The sequence below is a fragment of the Zingiber officinale genome, chromosome 3A (assembly GCF_018446385.1).
Source record: "Zingiber officinale cultivar Zhangliang chromosome 3A, Zo_v1.1, whole genome shotgun sequence".
Taxonomy (NCBI): Eukaryota; Viridiplantae; Streptophyta; class Magnoliopsida; order Zingiberales; family Zingiberaceae; genus Zingiber; species Zingiber officinale.
In genome coordinates, this window is record NC_055990.1 from 16,173,895 (window position 1) to 16,197,505 (window position 23,611).

A 23,611-nucleotide genomic window follows, 5' to 3' on the forward strand; every position below is an offset into this window, starting at 1 on the left:
TCTATCTTCCCTATCTCCAGCATCTCCACAATCTTTGGAACATCATCTTACCTGATCCGTTGATAAGGTGGGGCGGCCCGTCCGGTCGGGAGTCAAAATGGTTAACATCCTAGGCAGACATCCGATCGGGTGAACTACCTTCCCGATCAACAGGAAGAATAGTCGGCCCGACACTCCGACAGCTCGGTTGAACATCGAGCTTCCGACGCTCATAAAGCTCAAAGCAGGGAGAGACGAAAGTCGAGCGGTCATCCTGCTCGGCTAGGCAGTGGACGCGGCCTTGACCCGACAGGCAGGACTCCCTCGTCCAGCGGGGTGGAGCCGGCAGTAGCTCATCGGTCGAGCGGACGCTCGGCCCGACTGTCGCGTCGCCCGGACGACAGACTGACCAAGCGGCTCTCCCACTCGGCCCAATAACAGACAAAGTGAGCAGTTGGCAATATCTTCCTAGGGTTCAGTGTCATCGACAGGTGGCATGGTCGACGACATGGTCAGACAGAGGATCGTACGGTGGAAGCTTCCACTATCACGTCAGGGATATGCTTACACGGCCTTTCCAGATATGCTTTGGGAAGCAGACGAAGGATCGTACGGTGAAAGCTTCCACTATCACGTCAGGGATATGCTCGGCCTGTTAAGGTATGACGTCGGACACGCTTTTATGACACGGCCTTTCCAGATATGCTTTGGGAAGTGTACGCGCGCCTCCTGGGAGCTCTATATAAGAAGTCCCAAAGCTTCATCGGAGGTATGTTTTTACTACTGTAGCCACAGTTACACTGCTGCTCCTTTTTCTCTACTTCATTCTTCGCTTGTTTGCCGGTGACTGACTTGAACGTCGGAGAATTATCGTCGGAAAATCCCTCCCTGGCTCAGCACTAACGACTCTGTGGTTGCAGGCTTAGCTCGTCGAAGGTCCACGCCATCTTCAATCGACATCCAGTCAACATAAGCGTCACTTTTCCAACGTCTGTCTACTCACACTCGGACAGGATCATTACCCTTGTCACGTCCTTTCCTATCATCCCAACTGCTTTGATGTCATGTCCTCGTCGTGTTCAATATATCATTCGCCACCTAAAGCAACAGCTCCTCAGCGGTCTCGTGCCTCTACTATGGCTCTGCTCTCACACGATAAGAGTTACAAAACAGATCAATGGTTAGAGGAAGAGTGGCAAAAGAGAATATCAACACGAGTATAGGGTGCTGCTAGATTTTAATTTTTGATCAGTGGATGGACGAATAGGAACGCGAGTTGTCCAGGCTGAGATCGAGCCACAAATGAAAAAGAGTGCAAGTTCTCGGTTCTGAAATCAGGTATTGGGTAGTGACTCAATCCAGAATATCGGGTGGAATGTCAAACCAAACAAAGGAATAACTCTAAATAAGAACAGACCACTCTATTTTCTGACCTATTCCTTAGTACCAGCCATAATTTTTTGCATCATGCGATGGTCACAGCTAACATACGTAATGAGAATCTAAATTATATTTACAAGAGCATATGGAAATTATATGACATTAATGGTTCTAACACCAAAATCATAGAACTGGCTGCATGATAAATAGAATGCAACTGCTCTTGCGTGACCCCATCAAGAAACACATTGTATCTATGTGGCAAACATAAAAATGTAGACAATCAACGAAAAATCACATTGTTAACAGAAATTTCTAGACTCGATGAAGTTTAAGCCAAAAATCTAAAACACTTGGTAACCAAGCTCTAATACAATGTTCAATAAGTCTTTAAGCACTCAAACAGGGCAATATATGAAGTTCATCACATTTCACATGACTGAATAAAAAATCTGTGACCGGCAGAAAAATTTCCACTACGCCATGAGAATCCATGTTAGCGTCAAACAAAGCCAAGGATGAAGAAGCACATTAGTGGAAAGGAAGTCCCCCGCTAGAATATTCAACTTCCTGAAGAATAGTTACACAAATGATCAGCAAAAAGATAAACTGGATTTTTGTTTTCAAGATGCTTCTGAATCATTTATCCAGCACTATTTCAGTAGAGATAATATCTCAATGAAATGATGCAGGGGAATTGCATGAAATTGCAACATACTGGAGCAGTAGGTAGTGAAGAAACCCAGTCCGATGCGTGTGTAGGGAGAAGACCCAATGAGTTCAGCTGTCAAAGAGTCAGATAACTTTTTGAAGGTTCCTTGTAACAACTTGGACAAACTACATAGTTTAGATGGTCAGATTTTTACTTTCCAGACACCCAATGCCATCGCAGCCAAGTTAAGGGCAATAAAGAGCAATTTGGGTGCAAGAGTATCCACCCTTGGATCCTTGTAAGGTTCGAAAACTGAAGATAGAAAAAACAGCATTCATATAAAAAATGCGGGAGAATTGAATGTTAACCATTGGGAGCCTAGGTTTACAAAAATGGCAAGAGAAATAACACCACATCTGAGAAAATAAATGCAAACTACCAAGAATTGGAAATTGTAGACTTGCAGCATATAAAAAAGAAAGAAGTTTAAAAAACTGGTTTAAATGTGTGTAACCAACAGTTGCTTTGTCTAGTGGTAACCAATCTAGATCCAGAGAGTTTCCAGCTAAAGGTTGGGAGTTTGAATATATATAACGATACCGGAAAGACGGATTAATAGAAAATATTTGTAAGAGAAAAAGTCATTTTGCTCTTCACAATTTGATGCATTTCTGGAGTGCCCCTAGAGATACACTGCCGAAATATCCTTGCCCTATTAAATCCTAACAAAGTTCATTGTCTCTAGTGTGCAAACTAGGGCACAAAGTGATTTGTAACTCAACTTGCACCTTATAAATCCAAGATTTACAATATTTTTGTAGTCCCAAACACATATTATGACTTGTGTCAAGAACCTAGAAAAGTTTAGGGGGCGTTTGGTTTAGGGGAATAGGAGTGGGGAATGGGAATGGGAATCATTGATTGCCATTGTTAATGTTTGGATTATAGGAATAGGAATACAAATAAGGGAATGAATCCTTGAAATTGGGTAATAACTCATTCTCATGTACCTCCCCTTCAATGAGCCATTACCCTATTTCCATCAATCAAAATATTTCCTTATTCCAAAAATACCCTTGACCTAAAATTAAAATTTTCTCCCTTAATATCAAATATCAAAATATATTTATTTATTTTTTCTTTAATATCACTTCTCTCTCATTGTTCTCTCTCATCACATTTTCTCTCTCATCATTTTATCACACACTTTCTCTCTCCTATCACACTCTCCTTCCTCTTTTTTCCTCATTACACTTTCTCTCTCATCGTACTTTCTCTCTCCTCAATCTCTCCCATCACACTCTCTTTTTTCGCTCTCATCACACTTTCTCTCTCCTCAATTTCTCTTGTCACATTTCCTCTTTTTTTTCCTCAACATACATTCTCTTTCATCATACTTTCTCTCTCCTCAATCTCTCTCATCATACTTTCTCTCTCACCATACTTCCTCTCTCCTCAATCTCTCTCATCCCACTCTCTCTCCTCTTTTTTCTCATTACATTTTCTCTCTCTTCATCCTCTCCCATTATACTTTCTCTCACATCATATTTTCTCTCTCATCATTCTCTCTCCTATCACACTCTCTTTTCTCATTTTCTCTCATCACACTATCTCTCTCTTCATTCTCTCTCATCACACTTTCTCTCTTATCATACTTTCTCTCTCATCATTCTCTTTCATCATATTTTTCTCTCATATTCATCTTTTTCTCACATCTAGTTTTTTCTCTTATTTTCCTTTAAGGGTAAAAAAGGAAATTTTGATTTATTCCGATAGAAAATATGCAACTAACCAAACATTGTTTTTAAGAGTGATATCCATGCTCATACCCATTCCCATTCCACAATATAATGATTCCCATTCCGATTCCTATTCCTAGGAAAGAACCAAACGCCCCCTTATTTGTCTCAAATTTTCACCACAAGCAGAGATTGCAAACAATGTCAAATTCCAAGGTGCGAGTACAAATCAGCATACCTCATAAATTCAAAATTTCTAACATTTTTAGAGCTATAATCTGAACTTACACTTGTATTAAAGCCAAAACCAAAAAAAACATAGTTTTCAAAATTTGACCGCGAGATGATTAACAAATCAGCTAGTGCACGTGAACTTGGTGTGCTGGAACTGAATGGCTGCAAGCTGATTTTGAGCTAATCAAGTTGTTATAGAGGGCTAAGTTGTTTTTAAGAATTTTTTTTAAGAGAGATGAAGAATATGATTGATTAAAGAGTCGAGAGATTATAACAATGTGTAAATTGCAAACGATGCAAGAAAACCTAGGTTGATAATGTTGGATTGTCATTGACCTATATAACATGTATTGGTAGAAATTGGCAACAATACACTATTCTTCGAGGTATGATCCAAGTTGGTGCCAAAATTGAGATATATATCTTGTTATCAATATTGTAGTTATTAAGTTTAGTAGATCTTAATACTAACTAAATTGAATGTGTAGAAAAGAGTTAGCATACATGTATATGGCTGAAAGATTAAAAAAACGATATAGCCAATGTAAGAAAAACCACAATGCATGGAGTGATAAAATAAATAAATGCTACATAAAAGCAAAAGATTTGCACATTATTATATCAAAAATAACAATACTAATTATTACAAACCTTTTCCAACTCCTTGAAGAGCACTTATTGGTTGCCAAAGGGCCGAGAAGGTGATACCAATACTGAATAAATGAACTGTACTTCCAGCCATCCACATCATAAACCCCATCATTAACAAGTTCTTGAAAGGGGCTTGAGCCACTTCCCAAGCTTTCTTCATAAGAAAAAGGGGAACATATGGCACAAATTAAAAAGATGCATGACAGGAAAAGAAAAACACAGTCTAATGATGATGCTGTGCAGTTAAGGAAATCGAGTAAAACAAGAAAAATGAAACTAGACATGTCACTAAGTGCAATACTTAATGGCAACAAAAATAATTATTGCAACCTATAAATTCAAGAAGATAGACAAGTACTATCCTAATGATGATGATTAACAATTAATCACAAAGCATTTGCATTATCAATTACTTCAGAATCCAGTAGTCAGAGTAAAATAAAAAGCACAATGATTGTATTGTCACCTTCCCCATCAAGAATGTAAATAGACGGAACAAAAATGTGTTGTTCATAGGTGCAATACAAATAAACATACCTAGTTGTATCTACAATTAAGGGAAGCAAACTGAGAAAGAAATAAGGATGCATAGAGATTTTCTTGTCACACTTTCCCTCTATTTCCTTTCGGAAAAATAAAGGATAGGAGGAAAATATAAAGGAAATAATTTTCACAAGCTTTCCTCTTTATTGTTTCTATCCAATTTGTTAGGAAACCTCACTTCCAAGAGCAATGAAACTCAAATTCATACATAAAAAAGTTCAAAATTACTTTTCCTTTTCAAATCTGCTTTTCATTAATGTTTTTTTCTATGTTTTAAATTAAAAAAATTAAGATTTAAGTTTCCCTCAGTCTTTTCTTTCCTCCAAGAAATTAGTTGGATGGAAAATATTTTGCAATTATTTGATTTATTTTCACTACTTTTTTCCCCTTAGCAATTTCCTTCCTTTGAAGGGAATAGGTTTATTCCGTATCAACTATAAACATAGATTAATAATAATTGGAAAAAAAACAGTTGCATGTAAAAGTCAGCTTAATCCTGAGTGTACATGCTACAACAACCATTTTGCTCAAGCAATACAAAGTGATGTAGCCCCAAACACAAAAAATTCATGTTCGTGTATTTTCTTTAAGAGTTGCTCTTTTTTTTATATTTATTAATCATGGCTAAGTCTATTATTATTATTATTATTATTTGAACAAGCATACAGAATCTTTTCATTGCGTCCATAATTATATTTCATTAAACTAGTAAAAAAAGCACTACTAGGGGGCGAGTATGACTTGTGGGTTTGTTAATCTTCCTTGTGGACCTTCCCAAACCAAATCCATCTTGGGTGCCATGTACAAAGTTATGGGGACTATAAAATTAAGTCATTAGAAAGCCTTTACCATGATCTGAACCACTTGGTCTGTGCCACAAAAAGTAGTCCTCAGAAGGTGCTAATTTGGAAACATGGATATTAGGTGTGGAGTAACGTTGTTAGAGTGTCAATATCGGATATGGGAAAGAGGGTAATGAAGTGTTAATTATCAGAAACATGACAAAGTTGAGTCTATAATATGCACGAGCACAGATACTACAATTTTAGAATAAAAGATTTCATTAACTTTCACAATTTTTTATATAAAGGAGCAACTATATTTTAGTTAAATCTTATTTTCTGCCTATCTGAAATCTTGTTATGATATTAACCCACAAAAACATCCATAAATCTATGCTTCACTCACAGACAAATAAAGCAATCCATCAAAAAACGAACCTATAGTAAATAACCCAAACAAAATTCATGTGCCCACATTTTAGTTTGGCATACCCACATGAATTGATAGTTTAAAACCAAAATCAAACAACTCAGTTCAAGTCTTTTGTATAAGAATTATATAGGCAAAAAGTATAACGAGCAAAAAAAATAGTAAGCATTTATATGAATGTGAAACAAGGGCATTATATATCTTTCCATGCCAGTCTCGATTCTGGTTTGATATAAATCAGTTACAAATTTGGTCAACGTTAGATTCCAATTTTTGAAACTGAAAAATGTTATAATGTTTTAACCACCAAGGCCCAGGTATCATGGATGTTGATCACTAAAGATTGAAAGAAAAAGGGATGATTATTTTAATTAAACTTTGAAGCTTTGTTTAAAGAATCATCTATCTGGACATCTTCAAATAAAAGTAAACTAATTGTAAAACAAATTATTTTTAATAACTTGGTCCATGGTGAACCAATATTAAAACTCATTACAATTAGTTTAAAGCATAAGTCTAAAAATAATCATTTGTTGACATGGAGTCCTAATGATATAGCATATAAGCACATAACAGAGTGTGTTAATCTGGATGTCTTATGCAAGAATATATTGAAAGTGTTGCTCCCTTCTCAAGGTGTCAAGGTTACTGGCATTTACCTAAGGTAGTTTAATTAATGCAAATAGATATGACAGATTCTGTTATGATTAATGCAGATATGTACAAAAAAATCTGTACTCTTCAGATGATAGATTAAATTTAGTATTTGGATTGTATGCTACATATCCGAGTTGTGTTAAACTCATTTTAACCACCATACCTCTCACTAACACTAAAAGCTTTTGTTTGTTGCGTATGTATACCATTTCATTACATAGCGCTCATAGAATTTTCAAACTCATTTGTTGAAAATTGACAGAGCGCAAACTTCATATGCATTGCACAAATATACTTTTTTCCTATCAGTTATATGAAAACATCCCAAAAACAATTTCCTCAATTTTTGAAAATTTTCACCCGGAACTTAAATAAACTGCAATCGAGCACAAGGACAATCAAAACCCTAAATATTAGAACCTGCAACTTCCAAGCCGCTTCAGCGTCCTTCTTCTGCCGGCTGGCATTTGCATCATCCTGAGACGAGAACCAACGTCCAAAACAAGTCACTGTAACGGACCAAGTGACGTAGGTAAACAGATCGAAGAAGGAGAGCAGACAGAGGGCAGTACGGGATCAGAAGAAGATTGGGCGAAACCGATGGGATCTGGGATGTCAGAAGGCGATGAATATGAAGAATTATCGGCGAATTCCACCGCCCATCGCCGTGCAACGCCTTTCCCCTTCTCCATTGCTTGCTCCGCCCGCCTCGCGACGAGACGATAGATACGGAAACCTTTCCTCGGATCTGTAGGCGAGACTGGACCGAGGTGCGGAGCGTGGGATGGATAGCATGCATCCAACTTTACGATGCGTGCATCGGATGAGAGACCATATGAAGATCCGACGGGGATGGTTACATCTTCGAAACAAGAGAATCGAGCGACCAAGCCCTTCTGCCAGATCTATAAACGGAAATTATTATTAATTAGAAAAAGTCATACTTAATTCTACAACTCAATGTCATTGAGTTAACTAGTTTCATTTGTATTATTCAAGTCCCTCTTGACTCGATGCAAATGTATAAAATAAAATAAAAAATACCTAATTTTAAATCATATTACTAATATATTCTAGTTCACTCTAAATATTATTTTTAAAATAAATACATTATGTTATATATATATATATATATATATATATATATATATATATATATATAGTATTCGATGACGTTTGAAATCGGAGGGAACGACGAGGTGGACGATACGATTTCGAGGTTGACTGTGATATGACTATGAGAAAACGTATTCATTGTCACTCTCCTTCCTGTGTATCAAGGAGAAAGCTAGGAGAAAGAAAACATCAATAATCGAGCAAGAGAAAGGGTCACCAGTTCAAGTACTCCGACGCTCAAGTCAGACAGATAATAAAATAAAAACTGCAAGCTAGTATGGTAGAAATGAACAGTAGCTTATGCGTGTGAGCGCGAGTGTGAGTATACCTAGCCGACAGAGAGGACGACCCTCTTTTATAACGCCTCTTATAATTTCCACAATAATGACAATGTTGTCTCCTAGAGGTCCGACTGTCTCTGAGGCCTGTCGGGTTGATGCTGAGAGCCCTACTCATAAGGAGTGAGGAGCCGAATTCTAAAGGTCTGGCCGGCTCTAGGATCGGTCGAGTCGATGCTGGAGACCGTGCTCATAAGTGATGAGGAGAGGAACTCTAGATGTCCGACTGGCTATGGGCCTGGTCGTGTTAATGCTGGAGACCGTGCTCATAAGTGATAAGGAGCTGAACTCTGGAGGTCCGACCGACCAAGGGATTGATCAGGGTAATGTTGGGAGTTGTGCTCATAAGTGATGAGGAGCTGAGTATTGGAGGTTCAACCAGCTTTGGGTCTGGTCGAGTTGATGTTGGGAGTCGTGCTCATAAGTGATGAGGAGCTGAGCACTAGAGGTCTGACTGGCTCTGGGTCTGGTCGGGTTGATGCTGGGAGCCATGCTCATAAATGATGAGGAGCTGAGTCCTGGAAGTCCGACCGGCTCTTGGATCAAGTTGATGCTAGGAGCCATACTTGAGGAGTGAGGAGCTGAACCCTATTGAAAGTGGTCCGCTTGACTATGTACTTCTTGACTTTGACTGTCATATCACCTTGACTCTGACAGTCACCTTACCTTGACCTTTACTGCCACATCACCTTTGGGACCCCCTCACAACACACTATATCACAAGTCTCTCATTTAAATCTAGTCGAAGGAGGTTCATGACTGACTAGACCCCGAGTCCCTTTGCCGTACGATTATCCGCTCGGCTGACAACTTAATATTATCGTCAACACTATCTTTCTCAAAAGGATGTCTATCAGCTGCTTTAAATGCAAGGTAAGGTGCTTGGTGATACGCGTGAGAGTGTATAAGTGAAATGATTTATTTGTCTTTTCTATCATAAATGTCATTTTCTGAGCAACTGTCACATGTTCCACCAACTCCTCTCTCTTCGATGCGATAGTTGATGCACGCCTCTTCATATGAATCGACAACGATTCATCCCTTCCGATTTGACGGCTCAGATACTGTTAGTGCAGGGAACACCATAATCAAACCTACGTTTTGATATTGTTAAAGGTTCAAGTTAAGTTTTAGTATTATTCGATGAACTGAACAAGTGTGCAGGAAACTCAACTTACAAAGTCTTAGTAGGTCAGCTGAACCTGATACTAGGTAGGGCAAGTCTCAACAGAATGTGGAACCAGGCAGGAAGTCCAGATGGGTCAAGTGGACCTGACAAATAGTAGGTGGATTTGATAGGTCTAGAGGATCCGATATAAAATAAAGTGAAAGCCTTAGTAGGCCGATCCAATGCTGAGCAGTTAAAGTCCAAACAGGAATAGAGGACTCGATGTTTGGCAGGTAAATTATGGTAAGTTCTTGGAAAGAGCGTAGTGAGGTTATGTTTCCGCAAGGAATAAACCTTAGGCGTTGATCCAACCAAAGAAACTGACGGAGATTTCTAAGTTGAGATCAGGACAGTTCGTACTATCTTACTCATGCATTTATATATCTATCTAACTCTATTTTATAGGATCAATATGTTGGACCGTGAAAGTCGATAGAGGGGGGGGGGGATGAATATCAATCGAAAACGTTTAAACAAGTACGTAGCGGAAAGATGAAAACACAACGCTAACACTAACTGTTTTACTTGGTTCGGAGCCTTGGTCGACTCCTACTCCAAGTCCCGCACTCGTTGAGTGCTTTCGTTGGACAATTACTAATAATTCGTAAAGTTATTACAAAAACAAAGTACATGAATTATTAGAAAGGAATACCGACAACACTGAAAAGAAAAACTTGAGCCGCTTGTTGTCGGAGTAGCTTCGCAGCGTCACAGGAGCACAGCACGGCAGAGCAAAAGTTAGAAGATCTTGTTGTGAGTAATATTTTGCTCCAAGGTGCATCCTCCTTATATAGGAGGCTCCGGGCGCCCGAATCCCTTCCGAGTGCTTGGAGTGTGACGTAGCCCAGCCAACCATGAAGCTCGACGTGGCGAAGCGACGAGTAGCACTCCTAGCGCCAGGACCACTCTTCTCCAGAAAGTCCTTCTCCTACAAGAAAAAGTTAGTCCGAGGCAAAATGCAAATTATATTACCCTGCAAAACAAGGTGTTAGCATAGCTATAATAAACAAACAGAGTATTAATTAGATTCTGTCTCACCGAGACCGGAATCTAGTCAAGATCTCAACTTAGAGTTTCGAAATGGTTCTAAGTTAGATTGACGTCTAAGTTCCCTTCCCAGGAACGCGTCCTCACAGTCACTCCCCTCCAGTGACTTACCTTAACTTACCTGCCAGACTTTTGGTCAGCCCTTCGACCCGTCTGGATTTCGTGATAGACGTATGGCCAGCCCTTCGACCCGTCTGGACTTCATGTCAGACGTCCGGTCAGCCCTTCAACCCGTCTGGACTTCGTGTCAGCTATCCGATCGGTCTGTCAACCTTGCTAGTCTTCGTGCCAGACATCCAGTCTGCCCGTTGACCTGTCTGGGCTTTTCCTTCACACTTGGTCAAAGTGATAAATCGCAATGAATATAACTTAACCTACTTTGTCATTCATCAAAATTCGAGTTAGACCGCTAGTGCTGACTGCACCAACAATCTTCCCCTTTTTGAAGCAATGTCAACCTGGGTTAAGTTAGTGAAAAATATACAAGTAAAACAAAGATTGGTTGTTGTTGTTGTTGTGTTTATTTGTGGTATTTTGTTGTTTAACTAACTTAAACCACCTAACCCTCCCTCTTTGACATTCATCAAAAAACGACACAGAACATACAAACATAAACGATTAAGAAAGTAATAGATAGTGCAATAGAAAATTTAAATTAAGGTCAGATTGACTTTGGGGAGTCTAACATAGAAAATTTTTGAAAAGTTTGCTTTTAAAAAAATCTTTTTCAAAATAGCTAAGTTTAGAAAAATAATTTAGAAATATGACTTTGTAAACTTTAGAGTATTTTAAATATAAACTTTGTAAAATTAACCTTATTTTCAAGCAATAACTCAATTTTCAAACTTAAGTTTGTAAAATTCAATTTTCAAAACTAAGTAAAATCTAATTTTCAAAACTAACTTTGGAAAATCTAATTTTTAAAGTTTGTAAAATTTAATTTTCAAAATTAAGTAAAATCCAAATTTCAAAACTAAGTTTGGAAAATTCAATTTCTAAAAGTTTGTAAAATCTAATTTTTAAACTAAGTAAAATATAATTTTCAAAACTAACTTTGGAAAATCCAATTTCTAAAAGTTTGCAAACTCCAATTTTCAAATCCTAATTTTCAAAATCAAGTTAAACTTCAATTTTCAAAGCTAATAAGATTCAATTTTAAAAAATCTTAGTTAGTTTTTTAAAAAAAACAAAATTTAAGGAAATATTTTTTAAAAACTAAATTCAAAATAATTATTAAAACAATTAATCCTCCATCTGAACTTGACATAACAAAAATTGTCTAACCAATTAGTTACTTACTAACTATCAAAGGATAACAGTTTTTACTTGGTTAGTCAGATTAAGTCAACTGTAATCAGTTAGTGTTTGACTAAACTGAATAACTTAACCTAATTGATATTTATTTTGTATTTAATGCCCAGACTTATATCAATACACTGAAATAAGCATCTTAAGTCTAGGCAATCTGTCTATGCATCTCACCCCTTTCTATGTTTAACAATCACAAAAAAGGTAGTCCTAGTGTGTTGGTGAGATGCTAAAATTCTAGCTCTATAGGAACATGCTTTCTAAGGGATTGATCTAATCTAAGGCTAGAACTGATTTTTGAAATTCTAAAAATAGAAAATTTTGAAAGCATAAAAGTTTTTATCCTAGAATTTTAAAAAAACTTTGAAAATAATTTTAAACTTTTAAGAATCCTAGTCTATTAAACACATTCCTAATTTTCGACGTAGATTGCTAAACTCACTTTTAGGGAGGGGTTTGGTAAATATGTCAGCTAAATTAAACTTGGACTCAATGTATTTGAGTTCAATATCTCCTTTAGTGACATGATCCCTGATAAAGTGATGTCTAATTTCAATGTGTTTGGTTCTTGAATGATACAAAAGAAAATTAATTGAGCTAATATTGTCAATTAATACTTTTACATTTGTAAGATTTAAATTAAAATTTGTTAAGGTGTTCATCATCCATAATAGTTGTGCGACACACTCTCCTATTGCTATATCACTACAACAAAAACTGCAAACGACAATGGATATTATCCGTTGTCGTAGGGTTAAAAAACCATTGTAACTGAGGGTGTTGTAGAATGTATTGCCCTACGACAACGATTTGAATCTGTTGTCTTTGTAGACATTTGACAACGATTTTTATCCGTTGTTGTTTATATGCTCAAAATGTGTTTACGAAGGATACGACAACGTTTTAAAACCGTTGTGGTAGATAATTTCAACAACAGAAATAAACCGTTATGGTAGACTTTTTTTACAACAGATATAAACCGTTGTGGTAGATAATATTTACTCGTTTTGCTTTTTTTAATATAAGCAAACCACCAATACAAAACTAAATATCTACTACATTAAATCCAAAATAAACATCCATATATAATTCATCTTGTAGCCACACATATACAAAAATATACAAAAATGAGTTGTTACTCATCAAAATACACATGTTTTCCATTACTGTTCTCCATATACATTAAATCACATGTTTTCCATTTGCTGTTCTCCATATGACTTTTAATTTACAAATTAGCAAGGTAAGCTACATCCTAACAAAGCTCACTTCTTGCATAAAAAAAAAACTCAAGCCTCACGAATTGCCGGACTTGTAAGAAAAAAATTTAACAAAACTTATCAAATTTCAGAATTCCATATTATAGTCTATATGACAACACAAATTTATGGAATTTCTGGAATTCCATATCAAATTTTAGAATTTCTGGAAAACAAGCAATACAAGATAGAACAGATATTAGGTGTTGTTTCATGCTACACAAGTCAAACAAAACGATACAAATCAGTGTGTATCAAGAAACAATCGGCAACATCCATTCACGCGGGACAAAATTCCATTATACTCAACACAAAAGAAGGAATGATCTTTTCTTCCTTGAGAATTATACCTCCTTGTCACTCGTTTGACGAAACTAACATGCAGTATATAGAGCGAACTATTAAGAAATCAAACTGCAGTATATAGATGTTTTCTATATCAATATACTATGGATCATACACAAAATGCCTTTACAAGCTCTTCATTTCATTCTCAAGCAATCACTAACATGCATAGGGCAAGCTCATAGGGTAAATCAAGGTTTCACATCTGCCTCAGAACATGCTTGTTTAGTGAAAGGTATTTCATTTGGTAAAACATGCTTGCTATAAATCTCTATGAACAATAATATTTTAATATTATCATACAGAACACTGTGAAATGCAGATCTCAGTATTAGTGGAGAGAGAAAAATGGCAATCGAAGTCATATTCATGCCACATGAACAAAATGGCATTTAGTATTATAACACTATGATTCTCTATATAAGTTCCATCGGATTTGAAATTCTTTGTTCAAATCAAAATATTTTTTTAAAAAATACTATTTATCCTACATGGAGTATATACAATCAAATCCAGCATACATATGCACAAGTACAGGTAAGATCACCTTAAGAAGAAATGAATCAAGTTTAAATGGCATCCAGATAAAAATGAAATAAACTTACCTGTGGTATTAGACTCTTAAGACGCACTTCCCAAATTTCTTCTCCTTGTGCAGTCCATACTGCAACATTTCCATGAGTGTCAACTATCACTATTTCAATTTTGCCATCATCATTAATATCAGCTGCCACAGCTGGTGCTTGAATCTCAGCCATCTCAAGAGAAAATTTGTTTCTCACTTGGCCTACACGAAATTGCTTTCAAAAATAAAATCAAGAAATCGAAGCTTTGTGCTCGGTTCTGATAATTTAAGATTACATAATTGCATATTTGAGATAGAGAAAGAGCAAGAGACATGTTAATAATATCCTTTAAATTTACATTATCTTCTCTTTTTGAAAATGAAATACAAGAAATATTAATGTCACATAAGTGTCACATATAGGAAAGTCTTAAGTAAATAAAGGCACGAGTTTGCCATTAGACCTAGTCCATTTCAGTTCAAGATTAGTGAAACTTGGTGAGGACCCTAATTCCCAAACATATACCACAAACTCTAATGTCAACAACTAAACTAAATCCACCCTTAGGATACACAACCACAAAATTTGATCTCATGTCAAATTCCTATTTCTGCTAAATAATTCACTGGCTTCTATTCAGAGAGGTTTCAGTTTGTATTCTAAATTTCTACAAGTTCTAATAGAAAATCCTACTCAAACTACAAAATTTACACAATAGTAAAGATGCAATTCCTCCAATATATATTGGGTAAATTGCAGTATAAACATGAAGATGTTGCAGTTAATTACATTACAAAGAACACATTGACTTACCAAAGATAATAATTACAACTATAAAATGAAACAAAAAAAAATTACCATGATGATCCAAAATATAAAACAAGCCATAGGAAGTGCCAACAAGAATGTCCAATTTTCCATCACCATCCAAGTCAACCACAGTAGGAGAAGAATAAACATATGCATGGAAATTCCCCGAATCGACACTTAAATCAAGATCTTGAATCCATTTGACTTGCTTTGTATCAAGGTTGAAAACTACAATCCCACTTGCTACATATTTTTCAATGTTGATACCCCCTAACTCAGCTGAATGCTCTGGATTATCATAATACCTGCCAACTTATCAACTGTAATAAGAAAGAATTGAATGCACAAACAACCTTAGATATATATGGCATTCACCAAAAAAATCAGTACAAATGCATTAAATATACAAGAACAAAATGATAGTAGTATCTCAGTTGAATACAACCATAGTTTGGGCAGATGAAGAATCAATTAGACAAGCCAACATTGTGAGAATCATGACCTAAGACTAAGACCGGTAAGAATAATTACACACGGCTCGCATACAACCATTAAATTTCTGAAAATTGCATGAAAAGCAGTGTAAAAAAGTATGATGATTCTTCCTGTAATAAACTTCCATCAATATTGAGTTGTTATTGTAACATTGTAACCTACATAAGATTAATATATCATATGTTAGATGTAGAAAGTATCAAATTAGTCTATGACTTTGGCACCAATTTTCATTTCAAGAAACAGAATGTCTAGGAAGATAATATCATCGTAGAAGAAAATTTTTTAAACAAAAAGTAGAGAAGTTGCTTACCACAAACTTTTCCACAGAATAATTACATCCAAAAGAAAGTACCAGAAATAGTTTTCGTATCATTATGGGCAATTTTTCATGTAAAAATACCACAAATGTATAAAGTAAAAATTCTTACTCGCGGTCAAAGAAGTATGAAACAGCCACAACCATTTCTTTAGTACCATCATTATCTATGTCAGCAATTACATTCATAGAATATTAAAAATGTGGGTCAAGCTTTTAGGAATTAAATTCCCTGATTTTTTTCCTTTTCTGTATGATCAACTCCAATGGAACTTACTGGAGTGCAAAGTATGTGTGAATCTATGCTAACATAATCTTCTGCTGTCTCATGGCTCTCTTCTGTCCAATTTTCATCCCCCCACATTGATTCATCAATATAATCATCATAGTCATAATTATACTCATCAGCTAACTCATCTGTATCTCTAAACAAATCAAAAGATGAATCAGCTTCTTCTTCTAGTTCTTGGTCATTTTCCACAGTTGCTCCTTGCACTCCATCACTAGTGTTATGGTCTTTCGAATGTCCATCGTGGGCCCCTTGATTATCAATTTCTTCAAGAAGCCTTCTTTGCGTCTGTGTTTGATTTTCCTCTGTACCATTTTCCAATGAAGCGTCCCTTTTAATTGTGTCATTAAGATTGCTTGACACTCCATTGTATTGACTAGTTTAGGCAAAATCAAGTTTTCCTCTGTCCTCAAGCTTAGATGTATTCATTGAGAGGTTGTTCACAATGTTTGTAGAATCATAATTATTTGACCCATTCATGCTCCCATTTATATCTGGATAAAATGCAACAGAATTTTCCTAATTTGATTCATAATCAGAATTTCAAAAAGGAATATGTGATACTTGGAATATTAGTTTATAAACCCATATGCTAATTTCTCAATCACGTATAACATACTTACAAAATTTGACATGTTAATCCTAATATATTTACCATAGCAAAGCTATTTAAGACATCTTAAATATGTTACAGGAGTTGCAAAACACAGTGTTTCACATTTAAATATGTATAAAAATGCAAACGCAAAAAGTTCACGAATAACAACAATCAGCACAATTATAATATGGCTAATTGGCCAACATCCTCAGGAAATAGAAATAAAAGCAAAGGTGATTGCAGTTGGGTTGTGATCACATGCGAGATATTGAGTTCTTAGCAGAAGCCTCCTTGGAAATTGAATCATCATGGACATCTGGATGTGAACGATCCACTGGATCTGGATCCAAGCCAGCATACCAGTTTTTACGAACCTTTCTACGAGGTACTTCTAGTTTATCCATCATCAGATAGCCAGAGACCCTATTATAGCCACCAGATTTATGTCAACGTGCAGCAATCCACCAAACAATTGTTGAAGCTACTTACCTGAAAAAATTTACAACTCCATCATAGGTAGCTAACGTTATTTCTCTTGTACCATCCTTGTCTATATCATATAAGAGAGGGCTGGAATGGGCTGTCGATTGGTGAAAAGCAGGCCATCCTGATGAATTTGGAATTTTCACATCAATGGAAACTATATGCTATTATGTGTTGAGTAACTACAAAAAGCATGCAAAGGAGCTACCAACAAGATATTGAAATTTATAGATAAATGACTAGATAACAGAAATAACATTAAAGAGATACCTGGCATTTTATCACCATCAGAACCCTCCAATACTTCGAGGTAATGGACAAATGATGGTACCACTATCTCTAGCTTGCCATCACTGTGTTGGTTGCTACTCGGAAAACCTAATGGTTCCACTGTACAAAAAATTTTATACAAACGTCTGAACCTTTTCCTAGCTACCATGTGTTCTTTTAAATTAAACTTGGATCACCTACGGAACTTAACATGTTTGATCCAAAGTTTAATCTATTTGTTCTTTTAGGTTTAGACTTGGATCTCCTGCGGAACTTAACACGTTCGATCCAAATCACCTAGGTTATTAATTTCATTAAATATTAATTTCCAAAATCGACTTCCAGGACTGCATGGCGAGGCACATGACCTTCTTGGATATGGGAACAACCACCACCGCCTAGACAAAGCCTTTTAAGGAAAGCTAATATTTAATTTCCTTAAATAACTTTAGGTCAACCGAAAAGAATAATCAAATCACAAGGAAAAGAAAAACAAAAGAACACAACATCGAAAACAAATTCGAAATATTAGAATCGTATGCCTCTTGTATTTGGTATTTTTATATGAAGATAAAACTAGTATGATGCGGAAATAAAATACTAGTATACTTTTTCTTTTGCAAACAAAAACCTCTAGGTCTTCTACCGTATTCCTCTTCTAATCCCGGACGTTGTGTGGGCAACGATCTTTCGAGACGAGAACCACCAAGTACCTTCTTCTTCCTTGCATGTTTCGGCCATCAAAACTTCTCCTAGGATGAAGAGGTTTGGCCACCACCACCATGCTCCAAGGGATGCTAGAAACAAAGCTTTCTTTCTCTCCTTCTTCTTCTTCTTCTTCTCTAAACTTGATCCGGCCACCATATGAATCTCCACAAGAAGGATGAGGTTCGGCCATCAAAGAGAAGGGAGGAGGAGAGGATGGCCGGCCACACCAAGGAAGAAAAAGAGGGAGAAAATAGAATAGAGTTCTTCTCATGAAGACACCTCTACCCCCTCTTTTATAATCCTTGGTCTTGGCAAATTAGGAAATTTTAATAAAAACTTCCTTAATTCCTTTGCCATGAAAAATAAATTTAATTGATATAAAATCAATTTCTCTTTTATTAATCAACATGGTCGGCCACAATAATCTAAGCAAAGGAAATTTAATTCAATCAAGAATTAAAACCTTCCTAATTTGTTTCCGGAAAAATAAAATTTCTCTAATAATTTTTATCCCTTCATGATTGGTTTATAAAAAGAAAATTTAATAAATTAAAATCTTTCTTTTAAACATGTGGATAAAAAGAAAGTTATCTCTAAAATTAAAATATCTTTTAATCTACAATTAAGGAAAGATATCAAATCTTTTCTTAATCTCTTGTAGAAACTTATAAAAGAGAATATTTAATTTTAAACTCTCTTTTAAATCATGAACATGGTTAAAAAGGAAAGTTTTCTTAAAATTTAAAATCCACCTTTTAGTCAACAAATAAGGAAAGATTTCAAATTTTAAACCTCTTTTAAACATGCAGATGATTTACAAATAAGGAAAGTTTTTACCAAAAATTAAAACCATCCTTTTAATCTACAAATAAGGAAAGAGATTAATCTCTTCTCTTAATCTTTTGTAGAAAGCTATAAAAGGAAATTTTTTAATTTTTAAACTCTCTTTTAAAATCATGATATCCACATAAGAAATAATTTTAATAAAAATCCTTTTTAATATTCTAGTGGCCGGCCACCTAAGCTTGGGACCCAAGCTTTGGCCGACCATCAACTTGGCTTATCCATTTGGTCTTGGCCGGCCCTAGCTTGGGTTCCAAGCTAGCTTGGCCGGCCCCATTGGATGGGTAAGAAGGTGGGTATGTGGTGGGTATAAATCTCTATATACAAGAGGCTACGATAGGGACCGAGAGGAGGAATTGATTTTGGTCTCCCGATGAAATTAAGCATCCCGTGTTCGCCCCGAACACACAACTTAATTTCATCAATAATAATTCATTCCACTAAAGAACTATTATTGAACTACCGCACCCATCCCAAATTACATTTTATGCTCCTTCTTATTATGAGTGTGTTAGTCTCCCTGTGTTTAAGATAACAAATGTCCACTAATTAAGTAAGTTACTGATAACCCACTTAATTAATATCTAGCTCCAAGAGTAGTACCACTCAACTTTATTGTCATGTCGGACTAAGTCCACCTGCAGGGTTTAACATAACAATCCTTATGAGCTCCTCTTGGGAACATTCTCAACCTACATTATTAGGACACAGTTTCCTTCTATAATCAACAACACACACTATAAGTGATATCATTTCCCAACTTATAGGGCTTATTGATTTATCGAACTAAATCTCACCCATTGATAAATTAAAGAAATAAATATCAAATATATGTGCTTGTTATTATATTAGGATTAAGAGCACACACTTCCATAATAACTGAGGTCTTTGTTCATTTATAAAGTCAGTATAAAAGAAACGACCTCTAATAGTCCTACTCAATACACTCTAAGTGTACTAGTATAATTATATAGTTAAGATAAACTAATACCTAATTACACTACGACCTTCCAATGGTTTGTTCCTTTCCATCTTGGTCGTGAGCTACTGTTTATAATTTATAAGGTACTGATAACATGATCCTCTGTGTGTGACACCACACACCATGTTACCTACAATATAAATTAATTGAACAATTACATTTATCATAAATGTAGATATTTGACCAATGTGATTCTTATTTCTAGATAAATGTTTATACCAAAAGCTAGGCTTTTAGTATACATCCTAACACACTGGAGTTGCAAGAATACAACAATAAGTCAACCTCTCAGTTAGCACAGATACGACTGTGTCCACTATTCCAATAAAAGTGGCGAGTCGTGCAAGACCTAGAAAACCTATCCGAACACACTATTTCGACCAATAAAAGTGAATAATAAACATAAATCGATGCTCAAAACCGACACCTTCAGAGATCAAACACCACAAACTTTGACATATGAGCAGGTAAAGGGCATGATGAAACAAATCAAAAGCTAAAAAGAAGAAGAAAAGAGAATGTTGCGCTTGCAAATATAAGCATAGTGGAATCAAAAGTAGGTTTCATTTTTTGAGACAAAATTTATGAATGAAGACAAGACCTAGGTTATAAATCTACCTTGACTATGGCTCTAGCACAAATTCAAAGAAGACAAAACCTAAGTTATGAATCGATGGAGTAGGAGTGCCACCTTTGGCAAAGAAATACACCTCGTCCGATCAAAAGGTTCCACGAGTGAAAGAAGCAGCAGTGGAAGGTCAGAGGGCCTCATCGAACTCAGAAACCCGCTCACCAAGAAACGAGAGGAGCACACCGTCGTGGAGGAAGATCCAGCGGAGGCTTGAAGAGATTGTATGAGGAGAGGGAAAGAAAATTGCCTTAGGTTCGGGAGCGCGAAGGAAAAACACGGCGCCGAAAAGAAAACAGCGAGGGAAAGGAAAACAGCGAGGGGGGAAAATGACCAAATTCAATTACAATGATTTTTTCAAAACTGTTGTCGTAGCCACTAAAAACGCGGATAAAGACAACGGTTTATAAAACCGTTGTAAAAAGTGCTGTCATTTTTAAAAAAAATCGCTCAATGACAATAGTTTTGTCAAAACCGTTGTCTTTTATATTTAATGGGGAGCTCAAAGACAACGGTTTTGGCAAAAACTGTTGTCTTTGAGCAAATACGCCACGCTTTCTCTTAAAATCGTTGTCGTAGGGGTGTTGTCGTTTGCAGTTTTTGTTGTAGTGTATACTTTGACTCAGTTGTAGATAGAGCAACACAGTGTTGCTTTATACTAAACCAACTGACAAGTGATGGACCTAGTAGTTGACATCCACCACTTATACTTTAGCGGTCTAATTTACACCCAACATAATCTGAGTCAGAATAGGTTATTAATGTTAGGATCGATGGTTGCGGCTAGAGAGGGGGGTGTGAATAGCCGACCCCAAATTATCATTTCTTTCTACAAATCAAGTTAGCGCAGCGGAAATAAAACAATAGAAACAAAACGAAGATGATCAAACCTTAGATGCAGCGATGTAACGAGGTTCGGAGATGATACTCCTACTCCTCGGCGTGTCCGTAAGGTGGACGAAGCCTATCAATCCGTCGGTGGATGAAACCCCGGATAACCGGCTAATATGAACTCCTTCTGGGTGGAGAAACCTCACCACAAAGTCTTTGCAACAACAAAACAGAGGAGTACAACAATAGAGGAAACAAACAAGAACAATAGAAATTGTAAACACATTTGCTTGCCTTCTCGTCGGAGTTCGTTGATGAAGCAGCAGCTTCACGGCTCCAGCAGCTAGAAAACCAGCACGAAGCTCACGCGAAGCTTCAGCAAAGAGGAGCTCAGCAAAGCTCAAATCGCAGTAGCGAGGAAGAAGAAGAAGTGTTCGTCCACCTTCACTGTAGAGGCTTTTATATGATCTGCACCTGCGAAGAAGACAAAGAAGACACAGAGAAATCTAGCCGTTGTGTCACAACGGCTAAGCCTGGACCGATCAGGCTCCATCCTGATCGGTCCAGGAAGTCCCTGATCGGTCTGTGGACCGATCAGGCCCTAGGCTGATTGGTCCCCAGACCGATCAGCCAACTCTCTGTGAGAGTTGGCTTCGAGGCCTGATCGGTCTGTGGACCGATCAGCCTATAGGTGGATCGGTCCACAGACCGATCCCCCTTCCTTTTCTCTGCCTCTGTTCGTTTCCTGATCGGTCTGCAGACCGATCAGTTAACCCACAGAAACATTCTGTTTGGTTACTAATCGGTCACCAGACCGATCAGCCGTATCACTGGATCGGTCCCCAGATCGATCCAGAGCTTGGTTTTTCCCAATACCAAGTCCCAAGTCTCCCACACCAACATCCGGTCAACCTTGACTTGTTGGTACATCATGTTTAGCATCCGGTCACTCCCTTGACCTGCTAAGACTCCCCACCAAGTGTCCGGTCAATCCCTTTGACACACTTGGACTTTTCTCTTCGTGCCAAGTATCCGGTCACTACCTTGACCTACTTGACCTTCTCAATACCATATGTCCGATCATCCTTGATCCATCTGGATTTTTCCTTGCCCGGCTTCACTCACCAGGACTTTCACCTAGCTTCACTCACTAGGGTTTTCACCTGGCTTCACTCACCAGGATTTCCAATCTGCCTGGCTTCACTCACCAGGACTTCCAAACTGCCTGGCTTCACTCACCAGGACTTTCCCTTGCCTAGCTTCACTCACCAGGACTTTCACCAACTGCTTGGCTTCACTCACCAGGACTTTCACTTTCACCTAGCTTCACTCACTAGGGTTTTCACCTGACTTCACTCACCAGGATTTCCAATCTGCCTGGCTTCACTCACCAGGACTTTTCCGTCTGCCTGGCTTCACTCACCAGGACTTTCCATCTGCCTGGCTTCACTCACCAGGACTTTCACCTGGCTTCACTCACCAGGATTTTCACCTGGCTTCACTCACCAGGATTTTCCATCTGCCTTCCTGATCTAGAGAACGAGCTACCGAGCCCTCTCTGACCTAGTCCGAAGAACGAGCTACCGAGCCCTCTCTGACCTAGTCCGGAGAACGAGCTACCGAGCCCTCTCCGACTTCCACTTGCCAAGTTCCCATACTTGGACTTCTCCGTGCCAAGTCTCCATACTTGGACTTTCTCCCGTGCCAAGCTCCCTGCTTGGACTTTTCCCGTGCCAAGCTCCCTGCTTGGACTTTTCCGTGCCAAGTCAACTCACCTCGGGTCAACCAGGTCAACCTTGACCAAGGGTTGCACCCACAACCTCCCAAGTTTCTGTTCTTGTCAAACATCAAGATACAACTTGAGATCAGGTAAACTCGAGTCAGGTCAACCAGGTCAACCTTGACCTAAGGTTACACCAACAATCTCCCATCAAAATACAACTCTTCTGTTTTCGTCAAACATCAAAATACAACTCGAGTCAGGTCAACTCGAGTCGGGTCAACCAGGTCAACCTTGACCTAATGTTGCACCAACAATCTCTCCCTTTTTGATGTTTGACAAAACTATAACCTAACTTAGGTTTTCTAATGTTCTTCCTTGAACATTCTCCCCAAACCTACACTCTCCCCCTTTTTGACACACATCAAAAAAGAGTGAATC

At 37.3% G+C, this 23,611-nt stretch overlaps 1 protein-coding gene and 1 pseudogene across 1 annotated transcript; both read right to left on the bottom strand.

Moving 5' to 3' along the window:
- Nucleotides 1-1,614: 1,614 nt before the first annotated feature.
- Nucleotides 1,615-7,821, bottom strand: LOC122051179 (ER membrane protein complex subunit 4-like). Its single transcript, XM_042612159.1, has 6 exons — nt 7,620-7,821; nt 7,468-7,524; nt 4,636-4,789; nt 2,226-2,323; nt 2,078-2,143; nt 1,615-1,929 (listed from the first exon to the last, which is right to left on the bottom strand). The coding sequence occupies exons 1-6, from the start codon at nt 7,737-7,739 to the stop codon at nt 1,891-1,893; spliced, it is 534 nt and encodes a 177-aa protein (XP_042468093.1). The 5' UTR covers nt 7,740-7,821; the 3' UTR covers nt 1,615-1,890.
- Nucleotides 7,822-14,115: 6,294 nt separating this feature from the next.
- The window catches only part of LOC122050209, a 37,014-nt pseudogene continuing 27,518 nt past the window's right edge, over nt 14,116-23,611 (bottom strand).

Bases quoted from the DNA above. Each gene is read 5' to 3' on its own strand.
- LOC122051179 (XM_042612159.1), bottom strand. From the start codon at position 7,739: ATGGAGAAGGGGAAAGGCGTTGCACGGCGATGGGCGGTGGAATTCGCC. The intron at 2,144-2,225 runs GTAAAAATCTGA...ACTCTTTGACAG, and splicing joins TGGCATTGGGTGTCTGGAAA to CTGAACTCATTGGGTCTTCT. The intron at 1,930-2,077 runs GTATGTTGCAAT...ACTATTCTTCAG, and splicing joins CTTCACTACCTACTGCTCCA to GAAGTTGAATATTCTAGCGG.